Genomic DNA, 13846 nt, shown 5'->3' with positions numbered 1-13846 from the left:
TTTTATTCCATTTCTGCCAATAGTAACTCATCTAAATGTGAAAACGTACAAAACAATGTCAGGTGAAAGGATTAGGAAAACAGTTAAAACAATAGATGATCACTTGCTTTTCCTTTTCTCATCATCATCATCATCATCATCATCATCATGCATCTCGTTTCCATTGTTCTTACAGCTGCTCTTTGAATTAGTTCTCAAGTTTCTTTCACACTTGCAGATCTAAAAAAAACACAACCTAAAAATACTACCAGTTCCTGTCTGTTTCTCACCTTTGCTTATTTTGTCAGTCTCTGATTTGTTTTTCCAAAGTACCGTCGGAGCATTTTTCACAAGGTTTGTGTGGTTTCCTTTCGGGGGGGTTTCATTTCGTCAGGTTGGCGGGACAGACGGCGTCGAGGGCTGTGTCTCTCTTCCTGGATGGTGATGTTTCCTTTTTACCCGACAACTCCTTCCCTTCACACATCGGGCTGCTCAAGGTTATACTTTATAGACTCATTTATTTGATTTTCTTGTTGAGATTATCATAAAAATGCAACTGTAGAATTTTGTATCTCGTATCATTTTTATTTTCCATCCCTAACTTAAGGGTCAGTTATTACTTATTTTTCACTGCAGTGTCACTGTTACTTAAAGAGTGTGGTTATTAATGCTCGTAATGTTTCCCCAGAAGCAGCAGGGGGACTCATGGAGCCAGTCCCAGATGGTTTGTCTGCTCATGGGATGTGTGTGTTCGTTACCTCGCAGTGTGAGTCTCAACTTGAATTCTGTTTTTAATTTAAAAAATGTAGTTGTTTCTGGTACTGGAGCTGACTTCTGAGTGCTGTATGTGTGATCTAGGTGGAGGTGCCTCAGATGGATCAGCTGCTGTCACAGCTGGAGGAGATGAGCTGCACCTGCAGCCACCCGCTGTCGTACACCTCGGCTGCAAAGTGCTTCGCTGGCCTGGTTAATAAGAGAGCACAGGGTCAGTTGGTGTCTTTGCTCTCCTGCTTTTTGTTCCAAAGCTGAGCCTCACTTTGTCAACTAAAAGCGGCTGTGATGGTTTGCTTTCTTCTTCAGGTGATTCTCTCGACAGCCTAATTCAGAGCACGATGAAGAGAGTGTGTAGTGAGTTGGACTCTGCGTCTTCATCTCTACGCATTCAGGCTTTCACCCACATGATCTGGGTACGAGTCGCACCGTCTTCAATGTGTCTGCTGCTGATTGTTTGCATCATTAGTTTATATATATATATATGTGACTATACATTTTTTATCTCACTTATTTCCTGTTTCCTCTTGTTTCCAGGTTGCCAAGGCTCTGCTTCTCAGATACCACCCTATGTTCACAGCACTGACTGACAAGGTGAAAACAGGAGCACGTGCATCTATAATACATACTTTATTAAATACAGTGGGACCAGTTCTCAACTGTGCCGTGATGAGCTGCAGACCAGATAAAGTGGTTCTAATGTCCTTCCACTGTGTACTTTTGAAGCTCTTCTCTCTGCTCGACGACGCTGACCTCGGTGCGATGGCAGCAGACGGCTTCTCGCTGCTGATGAGCGACTCTCCCGACGTCCTGAACCGCGATTGCCACGCCGATGTTCGTATCATGTACCGTCAGCGCTTCTTCAGCGAGAATTCGGTCAAGTTGGTCCAGGGCTTCAACGCTGCGCCGCAAGGTACGAGGCCACGGCACTGCTGAGTGGTTATATGGAATCAACTTAATTCAGTGAAATCCTCTGTGTATAACTTGAACATTTCTGATATTAAAGGCACTTTGGCAGACAGAATTGTGCTGCTATCCAGTACAGACAGTCCACAAATGATCACAGAAAAAAGACTACATTGTTCACAGCAGTTTGAGGTCTTTTGCTGACATGAATACAAAGATTGCTGGACTGTAATATTTGAACATATAAAGAAGAAAGAGGAAATGAGGGAAGGAAATACAACCTTTGATCATTTGCAGTGTGAACATTTATGGACATGTACAGAAGAGTAAAAAGTTTTTATTTAGTTCTATAGTTAAACCAGTTAACATCCACCAAGTGCAGTGTGTGAAAGATTATTCTCACCTAGGCCGACATATAGTTGCAAGTTACCATAGATAGATAACATTTACAGGACAGTTGAAACTAAATATCTAAAATTTCCACAAGAGAACTAATGAAAAGTGAAAGGTTTTGGAGGTTTTAGACTCTTTCTCTGGTCTTCATCTCAGGTAACAGATAATCTTTATTCATTGTCTGCCTCCCCTACAGAGAAGAAGCCCAACTACCTGAAGGCTCTGTCTAACATAGTCAACAAACTGCCCAAGCAGGTTCAAGTCACTGAACTACCAGCGGTGAGTAAAGAGCAAACTGCGGCGGAGACTGCAAGTCATTTTCAAATAGTGCTTCGTTTTAAATCTTCAGTAAAAAAAAAAAAAAATGTCAGCATAAATGTTTTTGTCCCCGTCCAGCTCCTGTCTCTGCTGTTGGAGGCCTTGTCATGTCCGGACCGGGGCGTCCAGCTCTCCACCCTGTCCTGTCTGGAGCCTGTCCTTGTCGACCCACCACCAGCGCTCATACAGCAGCTAGAGGCTCTGGTCGGCAGGCTGCTGCCCCTCACCTCCAGTCCATCCATGGTTAGTGAGATATCACACCTGAGAGAGAGGTTTAACATTTACCTGCTAAATGGCAAATGGACTGCATTTATACAACGTGTGTCTAGTCAGATGAAGCTGCTCATTATGTAACATGAACTTTAGTCACAGCTGGAACCAATATTTTGTTTCTTGTGTCCTTCAGAACGTAAGGATCGCCTCATTGCGGTGCATCCATGCTGTTTCCCTCTTCCCCGTTCATGAGGTAACGCTCAAAACTGTCCATGTTTTACATGTTGTCAAGTTTGACTTTCTCAGAATCTCAAATTTAGAGTCTCTTCTTGACCTACACAAATAAAAACAAGCTTTAAGGAAACTTCATGAATTTGTTACAGCAGGGAACATCAGATGGTTCCTTGAAGAATATTGAATAAAATGTTCCAGCTCTTAATTTCCCTCCACTTCCATACAGTAAATGTGGCTTTTCCAATGAACTAATTTGGGTTTTATATGTAGTGAAGAACACAATACTGTTATAAAATAAATAGTGCCCTTCTTCACCCATTGAAACTATACAGATACTCTAATAACTTCCATGCATTACATTAATTTAGGAACTCCAATAGAATACTTCTTTCAACATTTTCCACTGTTTCAGGTGTTGCCGTTTCGGGCCCGAGTGCTGCGAGCTCTGGCCCGGCCTCTGGACGACAAGAAGAGGCTGGTGAGGAGCGAGGCGGTTCAGGCAAGAGCAGAGTGGTAAGAATCAGATCCCACCAGGATATTAAAATCCTAAATACATTAGAAATCACAGTGTACCACGTTTGTCATGACAGATTTCTCCTTTTAGTTTTTTGTTTCGGACTATCCTGCTCACCCTCGCTAATCTCTCCTCTAAAATCCCAATTTAATGTGAATCCAGTTTCAATATGCTAAGGGACAAAATGTCCGTATTCTTAAAACAAAGTAAACAAAAGGTTGCTTTCTTTTTCCAGGAGGCAAATCTGAAAGTCCTGTTCTTTGTTAAATTGGCACATGGACGTTAGAAAGGTACCCATTACTGCACTGTGGTTCCTCCTCACAGGTTCCTGATGGGAAGTCCTGGGGGAAGGTGATTTACTCCTATCCCATCTTCCCTAAACTTGGAAGAACACAGATGAGGGAAGATCGGACTCCAGGACCAGGTACCAAGTATCAAAGCTGTGCAGGCCACACAACAGCTCCCTCTCCCGGCCCCACACCCCCCACTCGTCTTTGGATCTTCCAGAATCCCTCTATCCTTCCTACTGTCATCATTTCAACCACAATCCCTCCACCCTTCATCATCTCTCCCTTTTTACTGAAATGTTTTTGTTGCAACTGTCTGTATCTTCATAAACGCACAAGTAAGAGTATATGGACCGACCGTGGAGCCTTGTCTAAGTTTAAAGAACGAGAGTGATCAGTTTGTTTAATATGTAACACCCCTCATGTATGTTGTTTCTCACTGTGTATTGGAGAAAAAGTAACATCAGCTTGCAGGGAGGCCTTTGGTTATTCATAATTTGAAAAAAAAAAAAAGTGCATTCTTTCACAAGAGCCCAAAGTTTTCTCTTTTAGGTTTCCTACTGTGCAGATCAACAGCTAAAACAATTCTCCAGCAATGATCATGTAATCCTAAAGACATGAAGCACGGTATTTTTGAATGTTTAGTGTGTTCATTTGAATAAATGGGATTAATCAGTATTATCAGTTGATTTTCTGGCAATTAACTAACAAAATAATCCAAAAATGGCTACTTAAAAAAAAAAAAAAAACCTAATCAAACTTTATATAGTCTAGTAGGAAAGTTAAAGATAATTAAGTTAAAAAATTCAAAATGGCTCTTGTTGAATGCACTTTGAATGTGTCAACTGTGTTCTCTTCATATAGGAGTTGATACTGAAGTGATCTCTGAACTGTGGTAGCAACATTTTCTCGTTTTACTTAATTTTGAGACTCATCAAAGATGTCCGCTTCACTGCATATAAAGATGTGGACTTGCAGCACTGAACCCAGCAGACACGGACAGCCTTTTATCTTCTCATCTGGATGAATGTGTAACTGAGCAGTGATGTCTGAACAACGGCGAGTGTGTTTGATTCGTGTCACTCCGGTGTGCCCAGCTGGGTGGAGAAAATGTAGATGGGCCAAGTGTCCTCTCACAGGGTGACCTGAATCCAGCACTTCTATATGTATCACACTACCACTAACGTGGGTTAAATTTTAAGATTTTACATAATTAAATATCTCTGAGGATTAGTGTATATTGAATTGAGATTGTAAGTTATGTGAACAATGTGTCAAACATCTTCCTTGTATTCTGTCAATATTTGAACAAATACTGAAGCTATTTCATAGCTGAGTCATTGCAGTAAGGTTGGCTGACTTTGGACCTCACATCAACTTATGCCAAGGAAATAGACAATATTTAAAATGTCTAACTTAAAATGTCATTAAAACTTTTCTTTGTAATTATACAAAAAGCATGTAATGTCATTTTTGTGTTAAATATCATCACCTCCAAATGAAGAAATATCAAACAGGTATTTTATTAAAAAAGACAAATCAAACTGGAGCACAGCTCCCATTGGTTACAAATGATATCACAGCTGTACGTCATGTTTCTATGGCAACTACAGATCCAACTCATCCACCACTAGGTTACAGGTATGAACATGTTGGGGTGAAATTTGGAATTACATTTCACAGTGCCTGAATCACTTAAAGTGCCTCATATTAAAAGGCTGAACAACCAAACAAGGCACAGGCTTCATAAGTCTTTAAGAATGAAATGTAAAAGGTGAGAAAAATTAGTTCTTTTGTTCTACACTGGCATTTAAGGAAAAGATTTAAGTCAGAAATTTAAGACAAGTGAATCAAACTCTTGGTTTTTAGCTCTTCTTCGGCACCAGAACATCAGTTCACAGCAGTGGTTCTCAACCTTGTCAGCACACAACACAAGGGCAACATATTGCAGGTGTAAACAAGCCGAAAAGTAAACCTTAAATCACTTTTCTTTTAAATATAACATTATTTAAATCATCACAGGACGTTTAAAATCAAAAATTAATATTGAAATTATCTGGACTTTCCTTCCTCACGTAAAGAAACATTTGGATTTGTCAAATCTGCCCAAGACACATACACACAGTTACTATGGACAAACTCCAATCAACACTAAAAGACCTCTTAAAGAAGCAACAAGGCCCAGGCTCAATACAGCATTAATGGCGCATTCTCATGAATGAATCACAAGCACATTAAAACTGTAAATAAATGAGACCTTCTCTGAGAAGACCATCTGCATTTGAGTCCTTTTTTGGCATTTCTGCAATATTTAGAGCAACAGGAAAGGCAGGGGAGAGGCGCAGCGAGCGACACGCCGGCAAAGCGCTCTGGCTGGAATCGAACCCTCTACAGCTGAGCTACCGGGGTGCCCTGAATTTGTTATTGTATCAGAAATCAGGAATATGGTACTCATAAATAGGTTAAAGTTAACAGAGTAAAAGCCAAAAAAAAGTATCTGGGAATTGTAGTCTTAAAGCTGCAGTAGGCAATTTGAACATACACAATGCAAACCTCCCTCTCTGCTGCCTCCTATCACACTTGGTGCAAGACTTATAGTCCAAGAAATGCACAAAAAGTCTTTGTCGGGTCTTTACAAATGGGTTTGGTCTTGACTATGATGCTGGCCAGCAGCACCATTTCTAAAGAAAATGAATCAACAGCACTGCAGTCTGCTGCTGGCATGGTCTACAGTTAGACCTACTGTACAAGGGCGACTGGTGGCAGGTGTAAAGCTGGGAAATGATAACATTCACTCTAAGAAAATGAGTCACACGTGGTTATATCCATGTGTTTCCAACGCAGCAAAAAGCTCTTGATTTACGACCAAGTTTCAAATGGTCGTAGCAGCGATCAAAACAGATGAAGTTGGAGCTTCTCTTCTTAGCTGGTGTGACACATCAGTCATGTTGCTTTTAGTGTAAATGTACGTTAAAAGTCTCTCAGATGGCCATGGGGTCTCTCCTGGTGAAGGTGCAGTCCCACATGATGCCGTCTTCGTTGGGAAGATGACTGGAGGGCAAGAGGACCCGCGTGAACCAGTGACTGAGGAACAGAAGGGCTTTTTAAAACATGTAGTCTGGTTGAGGAGTCAGGGATTGGTTTACATGAGAAAACTTGTGACTTAATCAGAATTCAGATGGAATGTGACCATTTTCATGAAATCAAGCCCCACTTTTGAAACTATTTGTAGTGCATATTTTTTTGTTCAATTGCTATTCAATGTATTTATATTCAGTCATCACTGTATATAGCAATTTGTATTTGTAGTGGCGTAGTCCGCCATTCCTGCTCAGATTCAGATTGCCTTCACATGCACAAGGGATTCACAGGAAACAATGCATGTAGGTAATCCAGTGTCATTTTATCTCATTCCTAACCACTGTTCACTGTCTTTACTACGTATCAGAGACGTCTCACATTAAAGCTAATGCATTGTTTTGACTGCACTGTAAACAGATACATCAGTTAGTCTTCATTTGTATTACTGACAAAGTAGCTACTCAACAAGTGTTTGCTGTAGTATTAAACTGCACTTACCACGGTAGCTAAAGGTGTTGCCAAATCAATTTTGATACAGGCACCATTTGAAGACAATGGGTAACTGAACTCACCTCCTTTTTTCTACACCAAACAGTATCTTCCAGTTGTTCATTTTGCCATGATGATATGGATTTCTGAACACCTGAGAACAGGAGAAACTTTTAACAACCATTTTCAAAGTTGTATTTTCAACACTTTAAGCTTTGTGCCGTTCGTGTCAGTCATGATTGTTATACTCCAAAGCTAACAGTGGCCCCATACTGACAGCACAAGAGCACATGTACCTTGCCGTTCTCTCGTAGTCTTTTGGTCTCTTTGCGGTTGATGTGCCGCTCCACGCTGGTCTCTCCTCTGCTGATGAGTATGACATGCCAAAGGGTAAGTCCTCCCAGAGCTACTGCCACTGAGCTGCGGGGGGAGACAATAAAACATGACCTTTCTGCATCACGTAAGCAACCTTTATCTGATCTCTAAACGCGGGGAGAATACGCGTTGTGAAACGCTCCTTACCTTGTCAGCACCCAGAGGAAGATGATACTCTTGGAGGCAGCGGTCTCACTCAAGGCTTCGGTTGGTGGAGGGGTCTGATAATATCTCTGAAGGGGACAGTATTCACACTTTTGTCAGACAGTTATTTTACTTTCAGGTCAGATCCGAGGATGTCTCAGCTCACTGCTCCCTGAGGGCCTTTTGGCTCAGGATCAAAAGGCCTCTTACAATATGGGTGTGATACAAGTCTAACATGCCGGATCCTATTCCTAATTAAGTGATCTTGGGGTGAGGAGGACTTTCAAACTAATTGGTATTCGAGGCCTGGAGTTGTTTGTTTACCAGCTGGTGCACAATCACCTTTGAGATAAGACCATCCTGGATCAGATAAATATGAGAGCAGAGAGCGAAGATCCTTTTCGCATGTCTCCCGTTTCGCTTGTCATTTGCCATCTGAGCGCGACTTCTGCCTTCTTACTACCGTCTGGCAGGTGCCAATGGAACAAACATTTCATAGCTCATCGCCAACTGGACTGTCTCTGCTCGTACCATTAGCGACACCTCGCCGAACCTCATCAGGAGAGTAAATAAATCCAGTTATATGCTAACAAAAATAACAGCAGGGTTTGTGTGTGAGGTGGCAGTAGTCTGGGGGTTATTGGGGCTCACCTCTATGGCACTGTAGGCCTCCATAAACAGGTCCCTGCTGCTGATGCTGCAGTAGATGCACCCCAGGGTCATGTATAGGCAGAAGCAGAAGAAGTAGCGGTGGTTGAAATGGCCCACGCAGTTGTTCAGCCAGGCTGGAAACATGTTCAGTTCAACTTGTACAAAGTGGGAAGCTTAAATAAAATTTCAAACATTTAAAAAAAAAAATCATAATTTTTTCATGCATTTTCTTTCGGTTTTGTGTGTTGCTTGTTAGGAAGGATACGACAGTGGTGGTCCATCTTCAAAACACACCTTTAAATACAAGAGAGGCAGTTTACCATGAAGGGTTAAAAAGACGACAAAAACCAGACAAACTGTGCACGAGCATTCTTGTTTGGTTATCTTACATGTTGCAGATGCTGCAGTGGTGTGTCCTGGGAGGTTTTGGAGTGATGCATTTCTTACAGATGGACACTGAGGGAATATTCATTTTGTCCTACAATGAACATAAAATAGAAGGCTGTATTATTGTCTCACTGGAACAGAAGAAGTCAATCTAACCTGGTGGCACGAAGTACTGCATAAATCTTGCTGCATCGTGTCAGTATTATCCTGAGCACTTTGGTACCTTGGGTGGGTGTCCTGGGGAGGTGGTGGTGGCCTTGTAGTAATGGAAGACCACCATGACAAGAAGCCAGTGGCCACAGCAGAGGTGCCAGATGACCCAGTGCAGTGGGTAAGTGCTGAGGATTGTGGGCAGGACGAACAGGTAGACGATGACCAAAACTGAGGTCGTGAGCATTACGACTAGACAGACGAACACCTGGGAGAGAGAGACAAGAGCGGGTGAGGGAGAGCGTGGTTCGGAGGTGTGGAGAGACGAGAAGCATCCACAATAGAAATGCAACAGCTCACCACTCCAAACCAGCGGGTCACGTTGTCCACAATCCAGTAGACGGGTTCGAACGCACAGTCCAGCAGAGTGTCCGAGTTGGTGAGGCTGTTGAAGTACAGTGACTTCAGCAGCAGCTTGCTGTAGCTCCACAGCTCCAAAACCCTGCCGCTGATCCACGGCTTGGCCCCCGCGCCTCGGCCTCCCCTCTGTGGGCGGCCGAGTCGGCACCAGCGCAGCGCTAGTCGCATGGCCCGCGACAGCTGCCATCTCCAGCTGCTGCCCACGCGCATGCCACCGCCAGCTCCTCTCCTACACGCTCTGCCCTCCAGACACACACAAACGCACAGAAACAAACACCAGCCGTTACAAACGCAGGCCGCGTAAAACAGCAGCTCTTCGTAGCGTAGCCGGACGACCGCCGAGGTTTCCATCGCCATCTCTGCGTCCTTCAGGAGACGCTGTGAGAGCTATTTGAAAAGTTCACCAACAGGGTGGCCAGTGAGCCAGATACGAGAGAAGAAGCAGAAGGCAGCACGAGGGACTCCAACACCAACAAAGTGCTCCCTTTCCTTAAAAACACGTCATTCAAGTTCGGTGAAAGCATCTTCTGTGTGACACACGTCATAGGAAACAAGGTTAGTGGCTCTCAGGTAATGAGCTCCCCCCCCATCAGCTCTGACGAATAAACTTCTCCTGTAAATAATTCACAGCAAATCCACGTCTCCAGGCCAAAAACCTCTTAGATACATGCAGGAGAGATGCAGAGTGGTAACCTTATAAGAGGGAAATGCAAAGGGATGAATGTCTTAAGAAGGAAATAAAGTGGCTACCTGATCCACGGCATCATTTCATGAAAGTGAGTATTAGTTTCACAGATAAGGCTTGTTCAGGTTCTCCGAAATAGCATGGCATTAATCATGAGAGATGTTAATTCTGGACCTTTAGTAGACATAACAGCGAAGCCTGCAAACAATCTGTCCTCTTTCTATCAATCTGCTACTTGACCACTGCAAACCTCGTTTTATATTGTTGTTGTTTTGTTGTTTTTGCAAAGAGTGATCCAACTAAACCGTGTGGAGAAACACGTGACACGTGTCCCATCTGTCAAGGTCAGGCATGATAACACAGATAGGTTTTCCATTCATTAAAGGTGCGACATTAATAAATCATGACCACATTAATTCGATAACATTAATGTAATTCCTCTACACAAATGTATGGAAGCCCTGTTTTGCCAGGAAACAAATTGATAAAAAGTTAGGAATTACCCCAAAAATAAATAAATAAAGCCATGGGTCATTGTTAATGCAATGATTATTCCAATCTATAAATCTGCTGATTATTTTGTATATTGTATACAAAATGTAAAAAAAATGAATAAAAAATAGTGACAAATTCCCATTATAATGTCTAAAGTCCAACATGAATCTTACAATTCCCTCTTTTATCCAAATATCCAAAACCCAAATAGTTAGTATATTACTATCATATATAAGAAAGAAAGAAATCCTCACATTTAAGATGCTAACACCAGATAATGTTTGGCTTTCTTGTTTTAAAAATGACTGAAATGAAACTGATGAATCTGCTGTTTTCCACTGCTCTACTCATTAATTAGAAGTTGGTTTGGCATGTAATATATAAAGAAATCCACACTGCAATTTCCCAGAAGGCAAGCTTACAAAGTCATAAAAATGCTTGTTTTGTCCCACCAACGGTCCAAAACCCAAAGATATTCAATTCAAAGAAAAGCAACAAATTCTCACACGTGAGAAGCTGCAACCAGAACATATCTGCTTGAAAATCATCATTTAAATCATCATTGTTGCTGGTTCATTTTCTGTTGATACGAGTAATCGATTAATGGACTAATCCTTCAGCTCTGTAGGAAACACAACGTCAGAATTTTAGTTAAAGATAAAAATTGAATTCAAGTATAAAATATGTGATTGCGTGTTTTCAAACGTATTCTTGCAGTTGGGTCAGATTGAGGTTGGATCACGTCTACACCAAAAACAATTGTACCAAAAGAGCAAACGATTCAACCGCACAACGCAGATTTGACTTTGTATCATATCATTTTGATTATTTTTAGATTTGTCATTCCAAACATTTTATTTATTTATTTATTTTTTTGCTGGCAGAAATGGGCTTCCATACATTTGAGACCTGCTCCAGACCTCCACTCAGCATTGTAACTGGTGATTAACCAGGCTATCCTTGGTACTACCAGAAAATCTGCTGGATTTCTTCATGGCAGATATCAAGAAGAGAGCAGTTAATCCAGAAAACACAGAGCTAACAAAATCCCTGTCAGAAACACAGGTCGAGTTAAACAATCAGGATGCAATGGCTACCGTGACCAATACCATGATGGAAGTGGAAGAGGAAATAAATATGAAAACTGTACCACCCTCTGAGGACACACGCAGCAACACCTCTGCTCGTTGCACACACAGGCTGTTGGCTGACTACATAGGACTTTAAAATCCATCTCCATGTTCGGTACCTGGCAGAGAGAACAGAAAGAGAGAGTGGCACACAGCAGGGCACCGCAGTCTCTATGGCAACCCGCTTCCCTAAATCTGGTCATAGAGGACGAGAAGATCACTGCCAAAGTGGAGGAAGATGTGTCGGCTCATTTAAACTTGTAGACAGGCGTTAGACCTCAACAAGCCGCCGCTTCAATATGATCACTGATCTTATTACAGTGGAGGTATACACAATAACGTTTCAATTACCCTAAGCTGTCGATGGGAAAAGACTGCAGTAAACTAATATTTACATGCTTATTGATATATCGGACAGNNTTTTAATGAGTAACTCCTCTGGGTGTGAAATCACTGCACCTACTGTATATTAGGTAGACTTAGACTTTATTTGTCATTTGGATTTGCATCAAAATGAAATTACGTTGCAATGGCACATAGCACAACAGGAATAGAGGAGAGGCAGTCAAAAAAATAGATATATGCAGATATAAAACCTTTATCTAAAAAAAAAAAACCCTAGATAATATATATTGCACAATTTTAGTTGCCTATGTAAAAGAACTTTTGTATATAATACAAATAAGAAAAATGCGATAAATATATCGCAATTAAAACAAGCGAGTAAAATGTATCTAGACTGGCAGTGTAACTCTCTTACTGTCTGTCTGTCTGTAGTATCCAAGGAGGACCACAGCCAAAGTGCATCATTTGTGTGCGTGCTGCTGAGTCACGGAGATGAGGGGGTGATCTATGGAACTGACGGCGCAGAGAAGTTTGAAAACCTGACCAAACACTTTAAAGGAGATCGCTGCAAGAGTCTGGTGGGGAAACCGAAACTCTTCTTCGTACAGGTTAGTTTAATGAACCCACGTCTCCACACACACATACAGATGGTGATATGTGTCTGAGGATGCTTGTAGACAGGCCTTTAGCTAGCCAGCTATTGAGGACACTATGTAGGAATTTAGCAGCCTGCAGGGAGTTTACATTCTATAGCTAAAAACTAATAAATGATTGGTACTTTGTAGTCTAATTCCCATAATTTCCTCTGAATATATTTAAATTTGCCTACGTTCGGCTAACACATTTTTGTGGAAGAGGGCTTTGAAACAGCTAGACTTTAATGTAGGAAAATAACATTAAAACTGTCAAATAAAAGATGAAAATAATGATTAATAATCAAATAATTTAAAAGGCAGGTGCAGGAACGTGTGAAAATATCGTCTCAACATCAACATATTATTCTTTTACTGTGTATTAGTGTGTGATACCAAGGTTTAAATAAAAGAAGTTGAACACTTCATGTGCAAAAGTCAAAATCCTGTGCTCATTGTGACACCTCACACATGACAGACATGTGACTCCAACTAAATCTTAATCCCTTAAAGCCATAATAACCTTTCAGCATATTCTAATTCTGGCCTAAGAGAAAAGTCTGTAGTGCCTGTCCCTTCAGATAAAGCCTAGTATCGCATAGCCAGTCCACTTTAAAATACCTCATCCAGCTGTTAGCGCCAGGTGCCTGTGAAGCCTGGGGAGCTCTGGCCCCCGGGGGCCGTAGAGCGCTGGGAGCTACAATGAACTCATTAGAGTAAATGAGCCACCGCTGGTTGTTACTGTAGCTTTTAAACCACACTCCCTGTCTACAGAGTCTCAGTACTGTTAGAATTAATGAGCACATATACCTGGATCTCCTGTCCCTTTCTTTAGGCGTGCCGTGGGTCACAACTGGACGACGGAGTCGAGACCGACAGCGTGAGTGAGCAAACATCAGAGAGGATTCCTGTGGAGGCAGATTTCCTCTACGCTTACTCCACCGCTCCAGGTAACTAATAGTGGTAGAAAAAAAGACTCTTTGACCTGTAAATAATTCTGTCCTTTCATACATTTTACTCTACGATGGGTGACTAAGAGAAAAAATAATTATTTTTTCTTTTGGAAATTTTAAGAATAAAGTCATAACATTACGAGAATAAAGTCATAACATTACGAGAATAAAGTCGTAATATTACGAGAATAAAGTCATAATATTATGAGAATAAAGTCGTAATATTACGAGAATAAAGTCATAACATTACGAGAATAAAGTCATAATATTGCGAGAATAAAGTCATAATATTAC

General features: G+C 41.5%; 3 protein-coding genes across 6 annotated transcripts in view; 2 read left to right on the top strand and 1 right to left on the bottom strand.

The window, feature by feature from the left end:
* mms19 (MMS19 homolog, cytosolic iron-sulfur assembly component) overlaps window positions 1-4364 on the top strand; it is a gene marked incomplete in the record, with an annotated part of 14654 nt that extends 10290 nt beyond the window's left edge. Inside the window, 11 exon segments of the mRNA XM_035664813.1 lie at window positions 374-476; window positions 668-745; window positions 838-964; window positions 1060-1166; window positions 1288-1344; window positions 1477-1663; window positions 2246-2328; window positions 2446-2610; window positions 2774-2833; window positions 3227-3327; window positions 3653-4364. Coding sequence (XP_035520706.1) covers window positions 374-476; window positions 668-745; window positions 838-964; window positions 1060-1166; window positions 1288-1344; window positions 1477-1663; window positions 2246-2328; window positions 2446-2610; window positions 2774-2833; window positions 3227-3327; window positions 3653-3683 — 1099 coding nt within the window.
* Window positions 4365-5121: 757 nt separating this feature from the next.
* Window positions 5122-13846, bottom strand: part of zdhhc16b (zinc finger DHHC-type palmitoyltransferase 16b) — a 10079-nt gene continuing 1354 nt past the window's right edge. For 2 of the 4 annotated variants that reach the window (XM_035664840.1, XM_035664833.1), the window contains exons 2-10: window positions 9253-9550; window positions 8966-9160; window positions 8745-8833; window positions 8621-8649; window positions 8356-8489; window positions 7708-7793; window positions 7482-7605; window positions 7269-7339; window positions 5122-6699 (exon numbers count right to left, since the gene is read on the bottom strand). In XM_035664840.1, coding sequence (XP_035520733.1) covers window positions 6597-6699; window positions 7269-7339; window positions 7482-7605; window positions 7708-7793; window positions 8356-8489; window positions 8621-8649; window positions 8745-8833; window positions 8966-9160; window positions 9253-9522 — 1101 coding nt within the window. In that variant the 5' untranslated portion in view covers window positions 9523-9550 and the 3' untranslated portion in view covers window positions 5122-6596. Of the gene's footprint in view, window positions 6700-7268; window positions 7340-7481; window positions 7606-7707; window positions 7794-8355; window positions 8490-8620; window positions 8650-8744; window positions 8834-8965; window positions 9161-9252; window positions 12035-13846 lie in introns of those variants that run through there. The other 2 variants (XM_035664848.1, XM_035664824.1) reach the window with 2 other exon arrangements.
* On the top strand, window positions 12344-13588 carry LOC118330375 (caspase-3-like). Its single transcript, XM_035664876.1, has 2 exons — window positions 12344-12575; window positions 13435-13588. The coding sequence occupies exons 1-2, from the start codon at window positions 12351-12353 to the stop codon at window positions 13555-13557; spliced, it is 348 nt and encodes a 115-aa protein (XP_035520769.1). The 5' UTR covers window positions 12344-12350; the 3' UTR covers window positions 13558-13588.

The sequence above is a fragment of the Morone saxatilis genome, unplaced genomic scaffold (genome assembly GCF_004916995.1).
Source record: "Morone saxatilis isolate NCDOM2014 unplaced genomic scaffold, NCSU_SB_2.0 Contig1, whole genome shotgun sequence".
In the NCBI taxonomy this organism is placed as follows: Eukaryota; Metazoa; Chordata; class Actinopteri; family Moronidae; genus Morone; species Morone saxatilis.
Note: the sequence above shows the minus strand (reverse complement) of the source record. Positions and strands in the feature narration are given on the sequence as shown.

What these genes read in the sequence shown, in the direction of transcription:
- LOC118330375 (XM_035664876.1), top strand. Translation starts at nt 12,351, where the DNA reads ATGTATCTAGACTGGCAGTGTAACTCTCTTACTGTCTGTCTGTCTGTA. An exon ending in CGAAACTCTTCTTCGTACAG is followed by an intron (nt 12,576 to 13,434) that starts GTTAGTTTAATG and finishes CCCTTTCTTTAG; the next exon opens with GCGTGCCGTGGGTCACAACT.